The sequence below is a fragment of the Scaptodrosophila lebanonensis genome, unplaced genomic scaffold (genome assembly GCF_003285725.1).
Source record: "Scaptodrosophila lebanonensis strain 11010-0011.00,11010-0021.00 unplaced genomic scaffold, SlebRS2 tig00000089-arrow-pilon, whole genome shotgun sequence".
NCBI lineage: Eukaryota > Metazoa > Arthropoda > Insecta > Diptera > Drosophilidae > Scaptodrosophila > Scaptodrosophila lebanonensis.
Genome location: NW_022060565.1, coordinates 4752583 through 4776723, shown reverse-complemented (window position 1 = coordinate 4776723; position 24141 = coordinate 4752583). Strand labels below are relative to the sequence as shown.

Below are 24141 nucleotides of genomic sequence, written 5' to 3'. Positions count from 1 at the left end.
CACACACACACACACACACACACACACACACACACACACATACATGTACGTATATGTATATGTCTTGCAGCAGAATTTTCTACAAGTTGTACCAACTCTTAAATATAATAGAAAATAAATACCATAAAATAAATCCGAACATATGCAAAAAAATATTAAAAGGCAGATAAAACATAAAGATAAATGAGGAGAAAACAATAAAAATTACTTCTAATGATTAATGTAATAGTTTTTATTAAATAATATATATAACAGATATATATGCATATATAAATATACTTATATATGGATATATGTATAATATATATCTATATAAATATATATATGTATACATATACATGTTTTTTTTTTTTGATTATTTTAAAATTTATGTAATAAAGTATGCGTAACATTGTATTAAATATTAATATCAAAGGCATATATATTAAAAGAATATATTAAAAGAAAACAAAAAAAGGTTTAAAAACAAAAACAACAACCATGCTAAATGTTTCAATAAAACAAAATTTAAATCTTTATAAAGTTCTGAACACATAAATACACACACATATACATAGGTATATGTATGTATGTACGTACAACCGATGTGAAAATATATAGGCAGCAGAGTTGAGAGCTGAAAGAAAAGGACTAAAGATATAGGCATATGCATGTGACATATGTACATATGTATATACATTATGTATGTATGTGAAGAGCAAGTCTGGGCAGATCTGAGGCACCTTGAAATGTATGCGTATTGTTTGGATCGCTTGGATTGTTCCAGCATGTTCAGGTTGTTGTTGTTGTATTTGTAATTGTATTTGTAGCAGTGAGCATAGCTTACACACACACACACTCACACACAGACACACATCCAAAGTTCAATCTGCAGATCCACAAGCGGCCGCGTCCTGCTGTCCCGATACTCTATATTTTCAATTCAATTTCAAAAGAGCAGAGCAGGAAAAGTGCCTCAGTGCTGCGCCAAGAAAAGAGAGGGAGAGAGTGTAAAAGCGAAGGTATAAAGAGTGCGGCTTATCTTAAAACAAAAAGAAGAAGAAGAGGAGGCAAAAACTGAGCAAAGACGAAAACTAAAATGATTTCTTCAGTCTATACAATATAAAAGTAAAAACAAATATTTAGATTTAGATTGCGCTAACACGTAAATATGAAATATTGCCGAGCGTGTGACAAAAGAAAGAGAATTCAAAAATAATAGCTATTAACTAAAATTAAATGCCGCCAACCGAGAAAAAAAAATGAGATAAGGCTGCGTGTCGCTCCCAAAAACAACAGCATAAGGCATAAGAGCGAGAAGAACAGCAACAACAACCAACCATAACGAGTAGCAAAGAAACTGTAAATATTTATATAAATAAATTATTTATGCCTAATTAAAATTAAAAGAAAATATAAATAAAAGTAAGATAATGAATGCATAATAAACGATGAAAGCCACAAAAACACCAGAGAACCACTTCAACAAAATAATTGTATGCAGAGAGAGAGAGAGAGAGAGAGAGAGAGAGATATTGTGTACTTTCCTTTAATTTTAACAGCAGTCTTAGGTGAACAATTTTTTTTTATAAACTTAATTTAAATTAAATTTGATTTTACGTCTTGTAATATTATGAATATTGTATGCGTGTGTGTTGACTTATTTTTAGTTCTTTTAAACGCAGAGCAAAAAATATGTGAGCTGTAAATACGAACACAGCAAGGGCGAATCTATCTTCATACATATGTATGTACGTACATGTATATACATATATACATACATGCATATATGTATGTATGTATGTATATACATATGTAAATACATATGTGTAATGCACATTTTTAAATTATAAATATTTAAACTATTATTATTATTATTACTATTAATTATTATTATTTTTTAACGGCCTGGTTCGGGTACGTCGAACCGAACGAAAGCAACAAAATAAAAATGCTTAATGTTAAACAACAACAACAAAAAGTGGATAAATACAAGCTGTTTTTTTTCTCTCTGCTTTGTTTTAAGGCAACTTCATGAATGAGTAATACATTTAAGTGTTTAAATAGTACTAAACGAAGCATATAAATAATTGATAATAAAATACAAAACCGACAAAAACAGCAACAACAACATCAACATGATGCACATTATACAGTGTACCATTAAAAAATAAAAACAAAAATCGCAGAAAAAAGCATTAAATTATTTGTTGAGTATTTTATTAAATAATAATTATGATAATAAATAAAATTATGAAATTTAAATTGAATATATTAAAGAAAAAACAATGAGGAAATACAAACAAAAAAACAAAAAGCAAACTGAATATACACATAGTATATATAAATATATATATATATAAACAAATTATTCAATAGTTATGCTAAAAAATTATTTGAAACAAAGTGAACAAAAGTGAAGAATTCATTGCGTGCGGCTTCCCGCCCCCTTTCCACTGATGAAGAAACTGGGCGGCCAACAAGTCCCCAGACAGCGTGGGGCTTTCAGCTAAATACAATATATTAACAAAACAAAATTGAGGAAAACAAAAACATATATGTGTATATATACATGCATATGTATGTATATAAAAGTGCGGCGAGAAATGAGAAAGATATTAAATCAGTAAGTAAACATAAAAATTAATTAATTCCACAACAAAACAAAAGCGAGAAAAGATTGAAAATAAAAAAAATACTAAAATGATTACAAAGACAAAAAAATTTACAAAAAAAAAAACAATCGACTTTTTAATACGGGCTACAAATATTGAGCGTTGTACCAATCGAGTCAAATCTAAGAATAAGAAACTACAAACCACCATCTCTGGGAGATTTCGACAATGAAAATATTGCTGCATTTTTAGCATTTCAGGTGCAAATATCATATTTTTGGGTTTCTTTTAACAAACTGAATGGGGAGCACTACAGGCGAGGATTGGACTATTTATAACTTTCTACAAAGGATATAATCCTGGGCAAGTGCTATACGAAATCTCTGCGAGATTTCGAAAACGAATATGTTGCTGCAGCACTTCTACAAATCTTAAATACCTTTATTGAGATTTCTTTTAAGCAACAGAACAGGTCTAGTGGCTTTGATCACTCTAAGTAGAGAATATGTATTCTGGGGCAAAAAATATACGAATCCTCGGAGTGATTTTGAAAATAGAAATGTTGCTTTTTCTAAATTGTTTAAATGCCAGATCTGATATTTGAGATTTCTTAAAACAAACTGAACAGGACTAGAGACTTATGAATGAAGATGTTTCTGCATCCCTTATAGAAATAATTTGTATAATTTATAATCTTAAATGTCTGAGATTTCTTTAAAGAAACTGAATCACTATGGATATCATTTCGAGTATGTTTCGTGAAAGAAAATTATAGCTGGAGCTTAGATTTTTGAGATTTCTGTAAACAAATTAAACAGGTCTAGAGACTAAGATCTAAGATCTATTTAGAGCTCTTCATAATGGATGCATTATCGAGCAAATAATATTAACCAGATATTTAAATGGAATCAAATACATATGGATTTGTATTTTGATTGAAGGCCACGTTGGCAATAGCTTTGCTTCAGTTAATTTTTTCCCTCTTGTTTTTGTAGTTTCACAAAGTGATTTATCACATAATTGAATTTTTACAGGATTTTGTGTATTCTATGCAAATTGCATTTCCACTTTGGTGAAAATGAAATGCACTCGGCGAGAGTTTGGTGCCCGTTTCCTTATTTGATGCCCGACATTAAAGCCTCGTGTACGGCCTGAGCTACGCAGGTGTCCTCCGAAGCCATACCTGTATAATAGAATTCAAATGGTTTATTTACGCTGTGGTAATGGTTGGTTGGAGATATGCAACCGCAAAGTACCTAGTGACTGAAAGACACTTAGAGCCCGCTCATCAGGATAATTGCCGTCTAGTATTACTTCTCCTACTTCAGCTACAATTGATGCGGGCAGATCACGCAGCTCGATGGCAGCACTGGCACGGCTATCCACATAGACCTCGGCCTCCGCATATATATCATTGGCGAGTTCGCCAAAATGAACCTCACCAGCACCGACAGCTGTAATTTGGGAAAGAGTATGCTTTAGCCGTTTTATACATACATATTTTACATCGCAAAGTAAGTATTGAAAGTCAGAAAAACTCTAAGCTTCTTCATAAACGCTAACAAATGTTATTTATAAGAAACATAAAAGTCGGTTTTTAAAATCGATTTGTTTAATTCGCAGCCTATCGATGAACGGCACCCACGCGCTGTCGATAACACAACAGCTGCTCGCCGCGACTGTAAAACGGCCGTTGCCCAACACTTGTGAGGGCGGAATTTGAACGAAAGCAGTTCAACAATAAGCAATGCACACAAAAAACAGCCACAGATGTCGGCTAATGAGTTTTGGATAGTACATGCTATATATAATATATGTATATGTATGTACATGCTTACCATTAATGTGAATTGAACGCTCCTTACTAAGATCATCGATGCAAATGAGAGGCTCACGCGAATAGGTGGCAATGCAAATAACATCAGCATTCTGGCAGGCCACACGAGTCGAACTGCAAACAGAGATGGGAATCCGATCGCCAAACTGGAAGCGAAGCTGCTCAGCCAACTGCACAGCCTTGGCCTCCGTGCGATTCCACAGATTTAATTGCTTCACACGGAAATTGGCACACATGGCTGTGGCATGGAAACGTCCCTGGGCGCCACAACCAACGATGCTGACCGTAATTTCGCGGGACTGCTCGGAGTGTGCGCCAAAACGACGGAAATATAGGTACTTGGTGGCCACCAGAGAAGCGGCGGCTGTGCGCCAATTGGTGATGTCAGTGCCATCCATAATGCACTCCAGTTGTCCGGTGCTGCTGTTGAACAACAAAATGTTCGCCATAACGGCGGGCAGCGGTGGCCGACGCTGCTCATTGCTTCGGAACGAGGTGACCAGCTTGCAGGCCAGAGTTTGGCGGCGCACATTCATGGCATCGCCAGCCGATCCGTCCAAGGTCAGCGCATAGTCGCCCACAAAGGCGGGCATGGTCAGCAGCAGGTTGTGCGGCTCATTGCCGACCACAGTGAAGCTGCGCTGCGGCTGGTTGACGTAGGGGCCGCCGGCGGGCGGTGGCGCCAGGGCTGCCCCAGCCTGGACAACTGCTGGTCCATCGCCCGGGTCCTGGTTGCTACGGATCGGCAAAGCATTGCCTCGGTTCCGTCTTTGGGTGGAGGAGGTGGCCTTCAAAGCCATCTCCACAGCCTCGTTTACGAGCGGCCAATTCAAAACCCGTCGCACGGTCTCAGCGTTATAAAAAACCGGTGTGTTGTTCTCCATTTTAATTTAATTCTATCTAAATTTGTTGTGCAAGGAGTCGTTCGCAAAATTTGTAGGAGCTCGGAATGTTTTACGAAATGAAACTGATCAAGACTGGATGTTGAATGCTTATGTCGGGGGCAATAAAGTCAAAGCAACTAGATTAAGAAAACACAAACATCGATTATAAAATGCTGGGCTCTCTGATACAGAGTTGCACTCAAATAAATGAGTTCAACATACCGATAGCTTAAGATTAACTTTACTTTGAATATGCGCCAGTTGCTGATTTGCTAGTATTTTTTACTCCAGCGACATGGGCTTTTGTTGTAGCTCCCCAAATTGCTACTCTGCTTCTTCTTCTTTTGTTGACATCCGCGATTGTGTTTTGTCGGCAATCGATAGTCGATAGGTCGTGTGTCGTCAGCGCAATATTTAAATTGCAGGTTTCACTGCCAGCCGTATTCTGTTTTTAATTAATTTATTTATTTTCTTACACACTACAAAGGCTTTTGAGCAGTGAGAAAACAGTGCACCTCATTCGTCCTGCAACTCCAAGAAATAAATGCAGTCTCATTGTTTGGGTTTGACAGTTGGATGAAATATGCAAGGAACCAGGGAAAATATAATGCCTATATGCTTATGGATTTATATATTTTAAGATATGTACTCTTGTCATTATTAGGGTTAAAGATCTGAAAATCCCAGCTTACGTGAATTTTGTGCATTAATTAACTTCTAATTACTTCAGGCCCCGCTGGGGTGTAAGTCGTTTACTTGTTGAGGTTTAGTAGCTTGATTAATTGCTTTATTTGGTTTGGGTTTGCAGGGCTTTGTTATCTGCAATGGGCCATAGAGTTTGGTCTCTTTGATTTCACTGCCACTGCCAACTGTTTGTGGCGCAGCTTTTCCTCATTTCCAATGCATTTTCCCTTTGTCTTTGGCGTGAAAGCATTTTCACTTGTGTGCGGCCGCAATTTTTCATGCAAAAAGGGAAATAAAACAACCACAAAGGGAAATTACACATACAGATACAGACACGCACACAGCCGTATTTTCCATTTTCTGCTTAGATTGCTGCCATTGCCATCGCAGTGGCTTTACGTTTTCCGTGTTTTCCCATTTTCCATTTCTCTTATCTTTGCCAACAATTCTGAAAATCTATAATTTAATGTCTTCATCGCTTTAGAAATGAGGCATCGCTTTTTCTTTTTAAAACGAACTCAAAACTTTTTTTTGCACCATCGTCTGCTTTCGAGCTCCTAGAGTATTGCTCTATTATTTAATGCTTATGATCGGATTTTGAGCGAATGACTTTTGGAATTGAAAGCATTTTCTTTGCACAGAACTGTTACTGCTTTCTGTGTTTGATCATAGCTGGAAGACTAATTTAATTTAATAAAATGAGTTATTTTACAGATAAACTTAAGATATATAGAAGTCCCACAACTCGGATGCCCTCGTGCCAAAACTTTGATTCGCGACAGCTTATTCCAGTATTTGTGGCTTCAACAAATATACAATCAACAGGGCTTATTACACAAATTAATCACGGAATTGATAATTTGAAAAAAGAGGCTTATTTTATTCAAATTAATCACATTTCAAGAACGAGAGTTTCAGGCCATCAGCCACGTGTTGTTTTAGAATAGAGGTCCAAGACTTTTGAATAGCTCCGACGTCCTTATAGCGCTAAGTAAAATGTAAATAATAAAAAGTAATTAAATTCATGTACGGGTTTCTTTGTTTAATTTTTCCCGCTTTACACTGTCGATTGTTGTTAACCATTTTTATTTCTCCATTTTGTTTAATTAAGTAGAAAAAGCTAAGCTAATTCATAATGTTTTTAAGAAATATGAACAAAGTGAAATTGAATTCGTGTAAATAAAATAAATAAAAAAAAAAAATGACCGCGTTCCATACTTCGCAAATTTTATGCTCGAAATACTAATTACATTTGAACTTCCAAAATATAAGGACATTGTATCAAAATTAACGCAGTTTAAAAATGGTACAACTTTTTAAATAACAAAGAAAGCAAAGTAAAAAAATGAAACAAAATTATTAGTAAAAAAAGAAAGAAGGAAAACTAAATTTTGAGTCTGTGCTGCCACGTGTTCGACACAACGATTGCAGCCAGACTAGAATTTCCCTGTTCAAATTCCTGGGGTTGTCCCCGTTTGGAATTCAAGGCCTACTCAGAGTGCTTGGGAAGCCCACCAAATAAGTGCCGTAAAAGAGTTGCAAAAAGAAATAATAAATGTACATAGATCTGTGTTGTACGATGTTTCTGGAAGGCAGTCAAGATCTTATGAAAGTTTTCGGAGGCAGCACAGTCTCCAGAAACGGGTCAACAGAGGCGTTGGAAAGAAAATTCACTCGTTGTCCTTTGAGGAACCGAAAAACAATTTCAAGCTCGTAAGGCAAGTGTTGTATCCTATGCTACTGATATCACAGATTATATCCATGCAGTGTTGGGAAACGATCTCTCAATTATTGTTAGCATGACCGCGTAAAATCCATGAAACATTTTTACACCCTGCACCCAAAGGGTGAAAGGGTATACTAGTTTTGTGCGAATGTATGCAGCATACAGAAGGAGGCGTGACAGACCCCCAAAAGACGAGTCGATATAGCCATGTCCGTATGTCTGTCCGTCCGTCCGTATGAACGCAAGGATCTCAGAAAGTATAAGAGCCAGAACAACCAAACTTGGTGTCCAGATTCTCCCAAGACCGAGAAAGTACGAGCTTGAGTTTTTTTCGATGCACACCGCCACTCCCCCCAAATTCGTGTTTTCTCCATAACTCCCGTAATTTTTGCTGTTGAAACTGTATGTACACATGTACTGAATATTTTTTATTTAATTTAATTAATTAATTAAATTTTTACTGTTACTCTTACTGTGCAGCAGTGCAGCAATTTTAGCTTTTTTCCCGCCAGATCAGGCTTTTTTTAAATGCCAGTGCGGGAAAAAATTGGAAAATAGCGGGTTGCGGCTATAAAATATTTATTTTGCCTTTTTTTAGCTCTACTTTATTTTTCACCATATATTTTTGTATCTTTGTGAATGCTCAACATTATGAATATAAGTAGCAATAACGACTTTCGATAATAAAATCTATCAAAATCAGCACGAGGCTCGAGCATTAGCTGTTTCTTTTAAAAGGTTGTCGTCGCTGCGTTAAGAAATGTCTAAAGTGTATAAACGAAGTATCAGTAAGCAACCGCGTTTATTATCCTGACGAAGAGGCAGTGAGTTTAGATGAACTCATAAATCAAGTACAGAATTCAACATTTTTATCTTTAACTTGAATTTAATGTGCATTTTCTATTATTATTTTTACAAGAATCTCAGATTATTATTAAAAATTATGAAATAAGAACTTAGAATGGAATTTAGGATGGGCAGTTAAGTTCAAAATGGTCACCAAATGGTGTAGGTAGAGTGTTCAATAGTTTCAAGATATTTCTTATAAGGCGGTTGCAATCAAAGTTAAACAAATTGGAAGATGTAGAAGATAGAGAAAGAGAGTATAAAAATGGCTGTGGGAATGATAGAGCGACGCGGCTTAAGGAGTGCTTATTGTGACGTCACGAGAGCACCAATTATCTAATGACGTATTCAGAATGATAAGGAGAAATGTAAAAGATTTATTCCAGCTTCATACTCCACCTTTAAATGCCATTTAGGAGTCGTTTTGGGTATATTAACATTAAAAAAAAAAGAATAAGTGCCATCCACACAGACACAAAGGATCTTCCCACCAGATCCCTTGTGTAAAATATATAGTTACATAAATATATTTCATATTTAATTTCAAAATATTGTAAATATCACATTGCATATTTACATGGATTTAATTGTGTCCCATAGATATATACCATGGACAATTCTAGTAATCCCCATTACATTTCAACTAGCTTCAGCTGCCATATTGGTTTAATAAATTGTAAATAAATGTTTATACGCACAAATCTTAGTTTATTAGTTCAGTGATATGGGCTTTCTACTTGTATTTCAATTGACACAGAGATTGAACCAAACAGAAGGATCTTATATCCATCAATGATATTCATTATTATATTCATTATTACTCTTGATTGCCACAACTTGACGTAATTAGATTACGTTGTGAAATTGGACTGATCGGCGTACTCGAGTTCGTATCATCGTCCGCAGACATTGAAAATGCGTGCAACATTTTCGCAATGCAAGCTCGTCGTGGGGAGCCCCTCAACCGCAATGCGACTTTGAAATTGAGCTGCGGTAAGTCGATAGCTCCCAGCCCCCTGCAGCGTCTGCGCCCTCATAAAGGAAAGAAAAACCAGCCTCAGACATTACACGTCTCATTTGCGAAAGTGAAAAGCGCACGCCGACAAGGGCGTCTTTGCATTTTCCGCAGCTGATATGAAAATTTATTTATGAACTTTTATTGTTTAGCTGCAAATAGGCTCCCAGACATCACTGTTGATGTTGCTGCCGCGAAGTTGCCGCACAGTGGACAAAACGGATCATCTCTGATCTGAAATAGAATAGATTCTATCGTCTTGGAGGAACTAAATTCCTAGTGCCTTGCATTTAATTTCGGTTTCTTGCTCTTCGGTTCTGTATTGTGAAATGTTTCCACTGATCCTACTTTGAATTTAATTCTGTTCCGAAACGGATTGATTTATAGTACATACTTATGTATAAATCCGTTTGCTTTCCACTCTCATAACATATTATCTGTTTGTGAAAATCCAATTCGTACGGGAGCGTATTATTATTTTCAAGGATAGAATATCATATTAGATATAGGCTTAGATCTAGACTGTTGATGGTTATGATGTTCGGAATCGTTGCAATATAACTGATTAAAAGGCTTTATCTGTTTGTGAAAATCCAATTCGTACGGGAGCGTATTATTATTTTCAAGGATAGAATATCATATTAGATTTAGATCTAGACTGTTGATGGTTATGATTTTCGGAATCGTTGCAATATAGCTGATATAGTAATTAAAAGTCTTTATCTGTTTGTGAAAATCCAATTCGTGCGGGAGCGTATTATTATTTTCAAGGATGGAATATGTTACTACGAAGATCATATTAGATTTAGGTTTAGATCTAGACTATTGGTGGTTATGATGTTCTGAATCGTTGCAATATAGCTGATATAGTAATTAAAAGTCTTTATCTGTTTGTGAAAATCCAATTCGTACGGGAGCGTATTATTATTTTCAAGGATGGAATATGTTACTACGAAGATCATATTAGATTTAGATTCAGATCTAGACTGTTGGTGGTTATGATTTTCGGAATCTTTGCAATATAGCGGTGATATAGAAATTAAAAGTCTTTTAAATTGCAGGTCTTTAGAGTGGGGACAGGTCGGGGGAGTCCGATTGGCACTACTTTAGCTTTCTGCTTAGTTTTCCATAAATCCTTTTACTATATCTCCCGCTCTTGAGATTTCGGAAGTTCCAGAACTGTCGAGCAATGGGGGTGGCGGATGATGATGACCCCACTGTGGCGCTGCATTATATTTTGACATAATTTTCCATTTTTCTCAGCTTTCTCACACTTGGCGCATGGGGAAAATTCGCTCTCAATTGTCGCGCATTTTCACTTGACTTGACCTTTTCGCCAATGCTGTTGTAGGCGTTGTGTATGTGTGCGTGTGTGTGAGGGTGTGTGTGTGTGGAATGGTGAAGTAAAGCCAGTCGTTGTTGTTGTTTGTTTGTTGCCTGTTTGGCCTTGGGAATTTCGGAGTCTGATGTTGTGGAGCTATGGAATTGTGGAGTTTTACTGCATTTGGTGCTGATTTATTTGTGGCAACAACTTTGGTGTGCTTGTGCCACAAATCAAAGTCAAATGTGTGGCTGCTGCTGCTGCTGTAGCTGCTGTTGTTGTTGTTGCTGATGGTGGTGCTGCCACTGCCACTGCCACTCCCTGTAACGTGGGCGCTGAGTCAGCGGCCGGTTCCAGGCCAGATCGCCCATGCATATAGTATATCTACACACACATACTATATACATACATATATTCCAATTGCCTGTTACCCGATGTTGCTGCTGTTCTAGTTGTTGTTGTTGTTGGTATTGTTGCGAACCTGTTGCGTGGCAATGCATTTAAGCATTAAGCATTCAAGACCTGACATAGGGCGCTGCACTGTTCTAAATTCTGACCTTGCGTTTTTGGTAAGTGGCGGACCATAAATTTTGGTCATGCTGTTTGTTGCGCAAGAGAAAAACATATAAATATGTACATATGTACACAGATGTATATGTATATATATGTGTGTGTGTGTGTGTGTATGTTTGTAGCGTGCAGGCCAAAAAGTGAATTGTCGCCAACACTTTGAATAAATTGTTTAAGCGATTTGGTAAGCGCAAATTTTTAATGGCACCCCAAAACCCAAATTATATGTGAGCATAAATTGTTGTAAAATAGACAGACGCAGACGTTATTAAATTTAAAACAAAAAACAAATTTTGTGCCGTTATTGTCGTTGTTGTTGTTGTGTTTTATTTTGGTTTTTCCTTTTGTGCAGAATGTGGCGCGCCACAATTTGAAGTTTGAAGTTTGAAGCTGAAAAGCCAACACAACTTTTGTTTTTTATTTTTATTATTTATGCCATTTTTGTAGTTGCTTTTCAAATTGTAACTGTAAGTTTTAATGCCGTTGTTGTTGCACACATACACATACACACACACACACACACACACACACACACACACACATGTATAGACGAACGCCCCACAACAGAACAGCGCCTGCCTGCTTGCCACACCTTACAATGCGCTCTCGTTGTTGTGGTTGTTGTTTTAACGCGCCCGCACGCTTTTTGCGCTTTGCCTTTTGCCACACACACACACACACACGCACACACACAGGTACTTTGGCACACACACACACACACACAAAAAGGAAAGTTTCTGTATGTCGACGGCACTGCGAAAAACTTGCAGCTCCGAGATTTTTAGATCGATCTTGGCGTCGTTTGCCGTTAGCCGGCGGCGTTGCCAGCACTACGTTGGTGGAGCTGCTGCGACGGAACTGACAGAACTGACACACAGACAGAGGGACAGTGGAACAGTGGGACAGACAGACTGGCAGATAGAGCGACCGATTGACTGAAATGTTGTTTGTCCTTGGAGAATGTAGCGGAAAAAACAAAATACAAATATATTAAAATGATAAATAAATACAAACAAGCATCCATAAATATGTATGTACGTAGCCGTATGTATGTTACAGTAAAGCCCATAAATCTCAGAAACATTATGAGTTTATAACGATTCGTTCGATTCGACTACACCTAATTCTGTTTTTACACGGTTTTCATTTAACACGGTTTGAAAATTACCATTTGTAAATATAGTTACACGACTTTATTCCATCTGGCGCGATTAATTTTCCACATGATCAATGTGTAAACCGAATTAGGTGTATATGTTGACTCAATCGTTCCTTTTTTAAGGAAAATCCATATACAACCATATGTCTGCATATCCGTACGGATAAGGGAAGTCTACATACGAAGTTTGGGGTCCCTAGCTATTATGGTACAGAAGTTGTCCTCATGCCCTGCCACGCCTTCGTTCGCCTATTAAATACATTTGGCGTTAAGACTATCTAGTTCGAGTACACCCTTTCACCGTTTTTGTAAAAGGTATAAAAAGACGTTAAAACGAGCGTGATTTTATCTTAAATTCAAGAACGAAACTAGTCACTGAAGAATTGAATCAAGATCAATCGAGATTTATGAAGCCTTAGCAATTAATTATATGAATAATACCAACATCAGTATTTCAACAATAAATCGAAAGTAAGAAATTTCATTTTAATGCTAAGGAAGTTAAGTAAGAATTAGTAGATTTTGTACACTATTTTATAAACATATCACATGAATAATATCGAAGAAGACGTCGCAAATTTATGTTAGATTAAGTTTTGTTAGATAATCTACTTATCGTGTAATAACAATAATAATGATAGTCCGACTGAAACATAAAATACAGAGTCTAGGTTCATTCAATTTGATCATATTATTCCATATAATCATTTTCCATAATATTTTTTATGAAAATTTAAAAATTAAAAAATTTAAGAAGAAATTTAAGAATGGATTAAGTAATTCTGTTTTTACACGGTCTTTTTTACACGATTTTCGGTATTTTCGGTTTTTGGTTTAAAAATTAAAAATTTCATATATATTGTTTCCGGAACCAATCTACCGTGTAAAAACAGAATAAGGTGTATTCCGAAAGGTATATATCGAAAAATATTCAATAAAATCTTTTTATAATGTTTCCTTACAATACAAATATTAATTTTGCTTAAAACAAAATATAGAATAATAATTATTATTCTCCCTACTTGCTCGTAATATTTTTGTATTTCTTTAATGCTTTTCGGAAGTTTTTAAGGTTGTCCAGCAAGGAAGTAATTTGATTCCTCACCGAATCTCAGTAATTTCGGTGATTATAAAGACCCCTAGCGTTCGAAGAATTCAAAGAATTGACAAAATTCAGTTTTAAGAGCGCTATGAATATGGGGATTAATGCAACAATTATTAGCTATGTACTTGTATATATTTTGAGAAAGTCGATATGTAGATCAAAAATGTCGGATTATTCAACATATGGGGACCCCACTTTATACTAAGTATACCCACACATATACATATGTACATACATATGTACGTATATGACGGTCATAATTGTGCCGTTATTTTTGCGCCGCCACACCCGCACACACATACGTCAAGCAGTGCCTCAACACCCCACTGGCACCCCCTCTACCAGCACCACCGCCCGATGAGCCAAGCTGATCTTAGCTCCATGCTCGTTCAATGCTCACCCCTCCTTCCTCCTTCCTCCTCCCTCCTCGCTCCCCCCTCCTCGCTCCAGCCTCCACCAATGACCGTTTACGTGAGCCGCTCGTTGTCTGATCTAATAAACGCCATCATAATGGCTGTTGTTGTTCGAGTTGTTGTTGTAGTTGTATGTTGTTTGTTGCTTTGTTTAATAAGTATATAGTTTCGATTATTTCATTTCAATTTTTGTGTTGTTGTGACTTCCGTCTGCGCACTTGGCATTAAATTAGAAACAATGAACAAACGATAAGCATTGAATTTGCAGAAATGCCCGTGGCTGCGATTCGTACGAGTATTCGTATTCGTTAGATCGAAATGAATTGGGATTATCCAATTACGATGCGCTGACAAACGACCCATAAGCTGGGCTATTTGATGTGGAATTGTTCATAAAATGATAACTTATGTGTAATTAGGTCTTTGGGTGAATGATTGATGTGGTTGCGGTTTATCGCTCGTTTACGTGTAAATCGGAAAAAGCAGACGCCACTCACATGAACGAACAATCCATCTTCGGGTCTTTAAAGGTTGCGCACAATTCGTTTTAGCGTTTAACAAACGGCTAAGGGAATCTTTAGAGTGTTGTTTATAAGATTTGTAGCTCCTCCTTCTGAGCTATGTTGGCTATCAACAAATGGATTTTATTAAGCTATGGCAGCTTTTTGGTGTAAAGAATATTTGAGATTTATAATTCCCAAGTGGAATTTCTATGAATTCGTCCTACTGCGAAAAAGATTTACTTTTGATCAATATGATCAGTCACTGAAGTTTGAAGCATTCAAAACTATTTCCTCTCCAAACACCATTCCATCTTTTATATTAAGTTTGATTCTTATTCACACCAATGATGGTATATGGGGCATATACAAGTATATATGTATGTATATATACTTCATTTTACTTCAAGCTTTCCATTTGTTGCGCATTATTATGGCTTACCAGATAGGAAGTGAAAATCTTAGCACATTCACAAACACACAAACGATGAACGACAGTCCATGTAGTGGCGAAATACCAGAGCACTAGTTCCATATTATCGTTCATTTGATTGGCTGCACTGTTGGTCGATATGTCAATAGAAAGATTCTGAATAACATAAAAGACTTTTCTTAAAATAGCATTCTTTAAAATCAATTGTTTGATGCCGCGAAGGATACTGGCAACTAAATAAAGAACCTCAAAATCTGACTATTCACTAAAAAGTTATAGGCACTTTGATGATGTTACAAGTAAAAATAAGTAGAAGACCTTTAGCTCACAAAGTTAAGTTGCAGAAATAATAGCGGCTAATATAAAATAAGCTCGCTATATGTATATATCCCAGCTATAAGTATACGATGAGGTCAAACAATAAATCTGAATAAACCAACGAAATGCATTGATAAATAAACGTATAACTCTTACGCAACATGACTAATGCATTTTTATACCCTGCACTACGGAAGGAGCTGTGACAGATGTGTACATATTCTTCATCAGTGTGAGAAGACGATTCGGTAGATAAAGCCATGTCTGTCTCGGAAAGTATAAGAGCTAGAATAACCAAACTTGGATTTAAATATTCTCCTAAGCTTTACGCACTTTGTGTTTATTTACTGTCTGTTGCACAACCTACTCCCCACTAAGTTTTTTACTTAAATTTGTCAATTACTTTTTTAACCGTTTTATATGTTTTCATGTCCAGCTAGCTGCCATTGGTTCTTGGGAGTAATTGGACGTAGAGCCCCCTGCACTCCAGCATTGTATTCCTGTTTGCGTCTAAAGCTCCTAAAATGTTAATTCCGATCTGAATGCTAGATTCTTGGTAATATAACCAAACTGACCTATATCTATTGAGAATTCAAAAATTTTTCGATTAGCAGAATTGTACAAGTATTTATCGTTCGGCCCAAATTAGTTCACAATTTTGTTCGTTCGTCACTAAGTTTATGGAGCTTGTGAGCTTATGAGTTTTTATAATCGGAATCACAAATGTACATACTTAGATACGTAAACAAAGAAGCTGTAGTCAGTCACGTTCGGTTTTGTTGCCGAGTGTAATCGAATACCAATTTGGCTAATAAGAATTCCTATTGATCCCGCAGGCTGTGCTGTTCACTGCTCTGCTCTGCTAAGCTGAGCTGCGCTGTGCTGTGCTGTGCTGCTTTTCCAACTCAGAAGCAGCGTCAAAGAAACGGTAAGGTCCCAGTTCGGTGCGCTCGTTCCACTCATTCCACTCGTGGCGCGGTGCGTGCTTCGTTTCGATTCATGTGGTCCGCCAATTCGAAGCTACCGCTGCTGATCGGGCCAAAAAGCAAGCAAGCAAGCAAGCAAGCAGCGCCGTTTCTGGCTTTATCATCGCAGGCGGCCTCGGCCAGCCCCATTCAGTGCTTGTTGTGCATTCGGCAAGAGCTGACGTCGTAGCCTCGCGCAGATCGCGTTGTAAAAAGTGCCTCAGAAGAGACTCAACTGTGCTTCGCAGAGCTGCCCGTCTAGTGTTTCCGGCACTAGCCTCTGGTCCAGGCTCCTACAAAAACTCTGCGTGCGTGCTCTGTGCCTTTTCCAATAAGAATAACCATCCATATATATTTCTAATTACAAATATTTTAAAAAGAAGTACAAACTTGGTTAGAAATTCTATATGGAAATTTCGTAGCTTTTTTTTCTGTTTTTGTTTTGAAAATATTTAATGACTGTGTCAATTAGTGACATGGCTTTTATATTTTCTTTTTGACCAAATTTGCAGTTACTTATCGAATTAATGGGAAAGTGTTAACTGCTTCTTAATGATTGTTAATAACAGCTTCTTCTTTAGTCATTTATTTTTATTTTTTTTGTACATCGCAGTGAAATTCAAACGACAATAGACAGCGAATCAATAAAAAGTTAATATTATGAAATATATTGTACGTACAGATATGCAAATATTTAATATTTGCAATATTGCGTGTGCACTTTTTTTGTAATTTGGATTTCGATAATAATTGTGCATGTGTGTGTATTGTGTGTTATTGTGTGTGTGTAAGTTATAGGTACGATCTGGCGGATTTGGCAACTCATTTGTGTTTATTATTATTTATCTGCCAAATTGAACAAGTCAGTAATAAGAATGCGAAAAAAATGAACCTGTTCCGTATTGTTTTCTCGCCACCTCTGTTCTGTCGTTAATCGCGCACAAAATTCGAAAATTCGAAAAGGCTCAAAATTGAGAAACACGCACACACCCATCGACATACTATTTGTACGGGTACATACATATGTATCTATCATATGCCATATATTGAGGTAAGCTGATTTATTCTGTTAATTATTTGCATATATCTTAAATCTATTTAGAGATCTCAAGTGGGGGCAGCTTCACAAATAAACGCAAACAAAAAACAAACACAGTTGAAACCAAAGCGCGTGCCGAACATAATATACCCTAGAAACGATCCATATCTTAGTGATATAGATTATAGATGCATGATTTTGTTGTTTATATTTTATTTATTAATCCGATTTGGTAACGACTGAAATTGAATTTATATTCAATTACAAATTGTTTCAATTATATGACGCGTTATTATTTTCATCTCAATGGATGAAACGAACAAACGTCTACAACTGATATTAAATTAGGGAATTATTTTAATTTTCAAATTCTGTTACTTTTTGTTTTTAATACCAAATGATAAAATAAATAAATTAATCCAAATAGTCTACAATGTTCTAATAATGTTTGAAGAGTTTTGAAACTCTCTAACTTGGCGACGCCTGTTCGGTAGTTAAGGACTCTTAGCTGGGTTTTTATAAGTCTTGCTCCTCAAAACAGTTAAGATGTTACGATCACAACTGCCTAGAACGATAAGGCTCTTGGCAAGGGTATTTTTCAATTAATGCCCGCTGATGTGGTTGATGGGGCTTAGACAATCCACACAGTTTATTGATTTGGCATGAATAAAATAAATGTTTGGCATGTACGAGTATGTGGCTGTGCGCTTTGACTTAATGGGCGATTCTAATGCGCTAATTGCTGACAAACAGCCAGACAGCGGCCATCGACTAAATCGAATTGAATTGAGTTCTAGGTGCTAACTAATCTCAATGAAATGCCATTGAGGCTTAGCACAGCCTTTGCCCCCGCGTTCATTTTATGGCTACCCCCAAAGTATGAGTTGCCTGAATTTAAATGAATGAATGAAGTGAATTTTCAAGCTATCGCCCGATGAGCATCAAATGGGTCAGTTTTCTGCAACGCTGAGCAACCGCTGCGCCACTTCCGACCAACCAACGATCCACTGCCAACAAGCGAGCGACCAACTGTAACAATCTTGAGGAGTCCAAGACAGAGGCTGAGGCTGAGTCTGCGGCTGAAACTACCGTCAGCTCAAGGTTGGGGGCAGCCGCCTGACCTTGCCAATGAAATCGTGTGGCTTAGAACCAATTTTCTGCACAATCGTGTGCACATTTCGTTGTGGTTGGCCATTCGAGATTGGACTTGACCAACTTTTTTGTTGCTGTTTCAAATTTAGAACTCGCAGCTCATGTGCATCCAAAGAGATTGGCAATAGACTATGAACTGCTTTGCCATTTGATTTGATTTGGCATTATTCTTTGTTATGGCCAATTACAAAGTCGACCTCACAATCGCGCTCTCTGAACAAAAGTAACGGCGCTTGGCCTCCAATTTATTCTAACGCGTCTGATTTTGTTGTTTTTGCTTCGTTTCCAAACTCTTTCATCATAAATATTGCCTCAAACTTGTCATATTTGCTTTTAGCCAACCCAGGCCAGGCCGGGCCGGGCCGGGCCGGGCCAGTCCCAACCCAACCCAATTTCTTGTTCACCTCGAAACCAACGATTTTCAGTAATAACTTCCTGATTCCATCCGCCCAACTCGAAGCAGTATGATATGTAAATCGCGCACATTTACAAATCACTCTTGATATTCTAGATCTCAATTCCCATTTTTATTTATCAAATACAAGTATATTCACGCTTCAAATATTTGTTGGCTGGTTGGGGAGTTCAAGTTAGTCTACTTATAGTTACAAGATATCTCTTCCCTGTCTTAACTCTGCCGAATTTTTACTTGCAACGATTGTTTGTGTGATTTCTTTATAAGTGTTCTAAAGCCACACAGGAATGGTTAAGATATAATATTTCAAATCTTCTGATCCGTATTACAAATGCTAAAAATACTCTTTGTTTATTGAAAACAATTATGTTCTTAATATTCAAGATATTTCTATATACTTGTAGTTAAAAAAATGTGACAACAAAAATATTGAAGAAATTGTAAATATATATCAACAATATCCTTTTTTTTACATTTATAAAATTTTTAAAGCAGTATTCTAAAGCAATATCCTTAGAAATAGAAATTGGTTTTGCGCAACTGTAACAAATTTTTTGAAAAATAAATCATTTGAAGAAAAGTTCAGACAGTCTGCGCGATACAAAAATGAATCTAAAATGTCCTGAGTCCGAATAGATTGGACAAATTGTTATTATATATGCATAAGTTAATCAATATAATGATATTTCTGAAATATATGAAATACAATATTTGCAATCTTCTAAATATAGTAAGAATAAGTGAATAATTTAACTCTTCCTGCCCACTGTTCAAGGCGTAGAATGTGCTTCTTTTAAGTTTCTATCGCGCTTGCCTCGTCAGATATGTTATTAGAAATTCTTTATTACCTTTCACTGATGGAATTCAATAATTCTTGATTGGTCCAAATAATTTCTAGTGCTAGTGATTGGATTTTAGGGCTTTCATTGTGGGTTATCGTTGTAAATTCAACGTGAAACTGCACAATAATATTGGATAATATGTTTTGTATTTCTAATTGGAAGATATGAAACCCTAGTTAGTTTTCGCTGATGGATCCCACAATATTCAGAGCTATGCTGGGCTTCTGGTATTTAAATCAACATGTACTTATACTTAGTTTAGGCTGCGACCCAATACAGAGTTAGGTTTCTAATTCATTCTCGATTTTTAACAGTCGCATGCGATTTTCGAAGTGATTCTTAGTGATAATTATTACATTCTAGGGCTTGCATTGTGGTTCCTAATTTTTGATATTCAACTTGGAAAGTAATGTTTTGAGCGTCTAATTGGCGAGCGTATTTGCTTGTGCCATTTGTTTTTTTTTTTGGCAATCGGTGGTGCTAAGTGGCCTCTTTATTGATCCAACTTCTGGGCCGTTGCAATACTTATGCTTAGTATTCGTCATTTGGCCAATTGGCAGTTTGCGATCGCGATCGCGTTCGCCGTCGCAGTCGCTGTCAAGTCTGGCGTACGTTTGGCGAGTGATTGGCGCGTTTTTGCGAAGGTTTTTGGTCAAAAAGCGTTGCATTGGCCGTATAAAAATGCTTAACGGCACTTTTGGCAGCCGCCTGTCTGCCTTCCTTTTATATTTATTTTTAAATGCGGTCTTGTCTCTATTTCTTGCAGGCTGTTGATGTTTTTTTGCGGTCTCTACATGTGTATTATTTTATTTTATAATGTGCTGGAAGCCAAAAGGCACAGAGACACTTGTTAAGCACTTTCAAAAAAGTCACAATTGATTGATTTTAAACAATTGTTTTATTTGATATATTTTTTTTTTGCCGCTACCTACCGCTACCAAATTCAATATCAAGTGGCAATAAAAAATAAAAACTAAAAATAACTCAAACAAAAAACAAAAAATTAAAAATTATTTGCAAAAAATTGAAATGAATTCGAAGCCAAGCTCCTCGCTAATTAGACACTTTGTATGTAGTATTTGCGTGCATGTGTGTACGTGTCTGTACGTGTGTGTGTGAAAGTGTGTAGCGAAAACAACAACAACAACAACAACAACAAAAAGAGCAGCAGTAAAAATGGTTGGCCAACAATTTCAACATTTCTAAAAAATTAACTGCAGCCAAAAACTGAAGCAAGTCCAACCACCCTCCAGAAAATTTCATCAATAAGCAGGCAGGCAACAACAATAATAACAACAACAACAACAACAGCACTAACTTTGACAACAATAACAACAACAACAACAACAAAAAGTGCCATTGCTGCAAGCAAGGCTCAGAAAGTGTCTTTGCTTTTATTTTTTTATTTGACTGTTGTTGGTGCTATTGGAGTTGTTGTTTGTTTGTTGTTGCTGCTATTGCTGTTGTTGTTGTTGGTGGTTCACTTTTTTCGCTGTTGTCTTTTATTTTCAATTTTTGGTTTTTTATTTTCTTTTGGGGCCTTACTTGCAGCTTTCTTGCATAATAAACAAGATCAGCACAATGTGCAACAAACATTAGGCCAATGGTGCGGAGCACGGATAACAGCAACAGCAACAACAACAACAACAACTGCTACAAATATAGCAACAACAACAACAACAACAACAGCGCAAGAGTAATAGCCACATTTGCGACAGGGGGAGACAAAACCACCAGGCCAAGACACATTTTTGTGGCAGCGGCGATTTTTGCTCTCATTTTACTTTTCTATGCCGTCAGTTTTGTGCGCTGCACGCGGCCGCTTGTGGCATGTGGCATGGGGCATGGGACATGAGGCACGCTCTACACTCCACACTTCATGCCGCATACCACTGGACGATCAACAGACAATCAGCAAAGCAATGCCAAACACAATAACAATGCATCAAGAACATCGATACAAAGCAATAGAAGTAGAAGTTGTCGATGTCGCAATAGCTTTAAAGTTTAAACAATGCCCGACCATTATTAGTCCTTAGCTAATCAGATTCCTTTGATATAACATCGAGGTAGAGCGCCTTCCTCAAACCTTAAACGAACCTCCTTATAAAACAAAAAATAAGCAGTATTTTGGAAACTCTAGCCATATATCGATTGGGCAAGGTACTTTATACGCCCAGTTATGTACATATGTATATGAAGAGCTATATAAAGGGACATCCATTTCGAAAGACATACACTTCCTATTCCTTTACAGTTTACAGTTAAACTCTTAGTAATTTAAATAGGGGAAAAATTATGTTGTAGAATTTATTATAGAATTTATTATCCTTAATTTAATTACTTTTACTTTTAATATATTTTATTTGATAAATTCGATTTGATTCCCATTTGATTCCTTTTCCTATTCCTTTCCTCTTCATTACAGTTAAACTCTTAGTAATTCAAATTGGGTAAACATTATTTTGAAGAATTTATTATGGACTTTCAAATATTTATTTATTTATAGAATTTATTATCCCTAATTTAATTATTTTTATTTTTACTTTTAATATCTTTTATTTGATAAATTCGAGTTGATTATATTTACTTATTTCCTATTCCTTTCCTCTTCATTGCAGTTAAACTCTTAGTAATTTAAATAGGGTAAACATTATTTAGTAGAATTTATTATGGACTTTGAAATATTTATTTATTTATAGAATTTATTATCCTTAGTTTAATTATTTTTACTTTCAATGTATTTTATGCGATGATTTCGATTTGATTCTATTTACTTATTTAGCGAAATGTTGTTAAACAGATCTAATTTAATATTTATAATCAAAAACTCAAAATGAATAATTTGTTTTGCCTCATTATTTTATATTTAGTATTTTTTTATTATTTAATTGGTTTCAAATTACAAAAAAACATTTGCTAAACATAATCAACATTCCGAAACTCTTTTAAATGCGTCTTGGAATAACTTTACTTTCTAAATACACTATTCATTATACATCGAATTTGAGTTCGACCGATTGTTAGATACATTTTTTTGGCTATAGATATAGTATTCTGCGAGTTGTCCTTACTCTTTCATACAAAATGTCGCAGGAATGTCGTTTGGTCAGCGCTAAGAACTCATTCTATAGTGGCACTTATTATTAGAGTCTGTCATGTATAAATAAATATTTGCAGTGTTTGGGTTTTTAAATCAATTAATTTCGTTAAAGTCTATCAAAGTTATTGTAATAAGCATATTTTGGTTAACTGTTTGGCTAAAACTCTTAAATAGTGTAGATAAAGAGCATTGCTTGGTTGTTGTATTGGTTTTAAGTAATGCGTTGTTAAAGAATTCATTATTGTTTGTCAACTTCTCTTTGAAGCAGTCCCATTTTTCTTTTCATAGCGTAATTTTTTTGCTCAAACAGATTTGCTGAGTTAGCAGCATTTTTCTTCTTCCTCAGGATTTTGTTTAATTAATTGATTCTAAGTATCGCCAAGAAGATAACAAATTGTTAAACATTTTTTATAGCCATTAGTGGTCTGGTAGTCTAAAATTTTTTTATTAAAAACTTTACATGTGTACCAAGCATGCTCCCCTTTCCTATCCACTGTCCTTCAACTAAAGCTTCGTTGTGACTGCTTTGTTTTTATGCAGCTATATTATAGATTCTGATGAGATTTATAAATATGTATCAAGTTTTGATTACCATATCGCAATAAAGATTGCTAAGATTAATTTTGGCACCGATCGTTCTTATGTCAGTTATACAAAGAAAGTAAACCAATTTCGATCGAGCTTCAGAATAACAAGAGACACTATTTAGGATTCATAAATACCTGCATTGTTTTAAATATCTTTCCAAACAAAAAAGTGACCATACTTGATTGATTTATTCTCCAATCGTTTCTTTGACAGTTTTTGAATAAAAGAGGCTATATAGTATAGTATGGTTTAAAATAAATATATTGTGTGTATGGATAGGACAAGTTTACGTCCCTAGCTGTTTTGGATTTAAAGTTCTCGTAATGTTGTTAAAAAAAAGGCTTTTACATACTTTTGGCGATCAGACCTTATGGTATACCCCCAACCATTTGAGTGCAAGATTTAAAAACTTCAATAACCATAGCTTTGCTGCAAGGGTTGAAGTTAGTTATTGCTCTAAAAACTTACTTGTAGTTCCACCTGTGGTGGGCAGCGCATTTCGCATTCGTTTTCACCGAACGCGGCAAACATTTCCAATTTGGCACGAACAGAGTCGTAACTGTGGCAGTAACTGTAACAGTAACTGCAGCACGTTGCAATGTTGTTGTTGGCGATGCTGATGCTGATGCTGA

General features: G+C 36.1%; 1 protein-coding gene and 1 long non-coding RNA gene across 2 annotated transcripts in view; one reads left to right on the top strand and one right to left on the bottom strand.

Moving 5' to 3' along the window:
- Positions 1 to 3422: 3422 nt before the first annotated feature.
- On the bottom strand, positions 3423 to 5632 carry LOC115626852 (ketimine reductase mu-crystallin). Its single transcript, XM_030522352.1, has 5 exons — positions 5538 to 5632; positions 5220 to 5452; positions 4433 to 5129; positions 3851 to 4048; positions 3423 to 3777 (listed from the first exon to the last, which is right to left on the bottom strand). The coding sequence occupies exons 2-5, from the start codon at positions 5313 to 5315 to the stop codon at positions 3710 to 3712; spliced, it is 1059 nt and encodes a 352-aa protein (XP_030378212.1). The 5' UTR covers positions 5316 to 5452; positions 5538 to 5632; the 3' UTR covers positions 3423 to 3709.
- Positions 5633 to 17174: 11542 nt separating this feature from the next.
- The window catches only part of LOC115627039, a 72448-nt gene continuing 65481 nt past the window's right edge, over positions 17175 to 24141 (top strand). The window contains exon 1 of the long non-coding RNA XR_003995641.1: positions 17175 to 17421. This is a non-coding gene — a long non-coding RNA (uncharacterized LOC115627039). The remainder of the gene's footprint in view (positions 17422 to 24141) is intronic.

Bases quoted from the DNA above. Each gene is read 5' to 3' on its own strand.
- LOC115626852 (XM_030522352.1), bottom strand. From the start codon at position 5,315: ATGGAGAACAACACACCGGTTTTTTATAACGCTGAGACCGTGCGACGG. The intron at 5,130-5,219 runs GCCACCTCCTCC...GCAGTTGTCCAG, and splicing joins CTGTGGAGATGGCTTTGAAG to GCTGGGGCAGCCCTGGCGCC. The intron at 4,049-4,432 runs GTAAGCATGTAC...CCCAAATTACAG, and splicing joins GCGTTCAATTCACATTAATG to CTGTCGGTGCTGGTGAGGTT.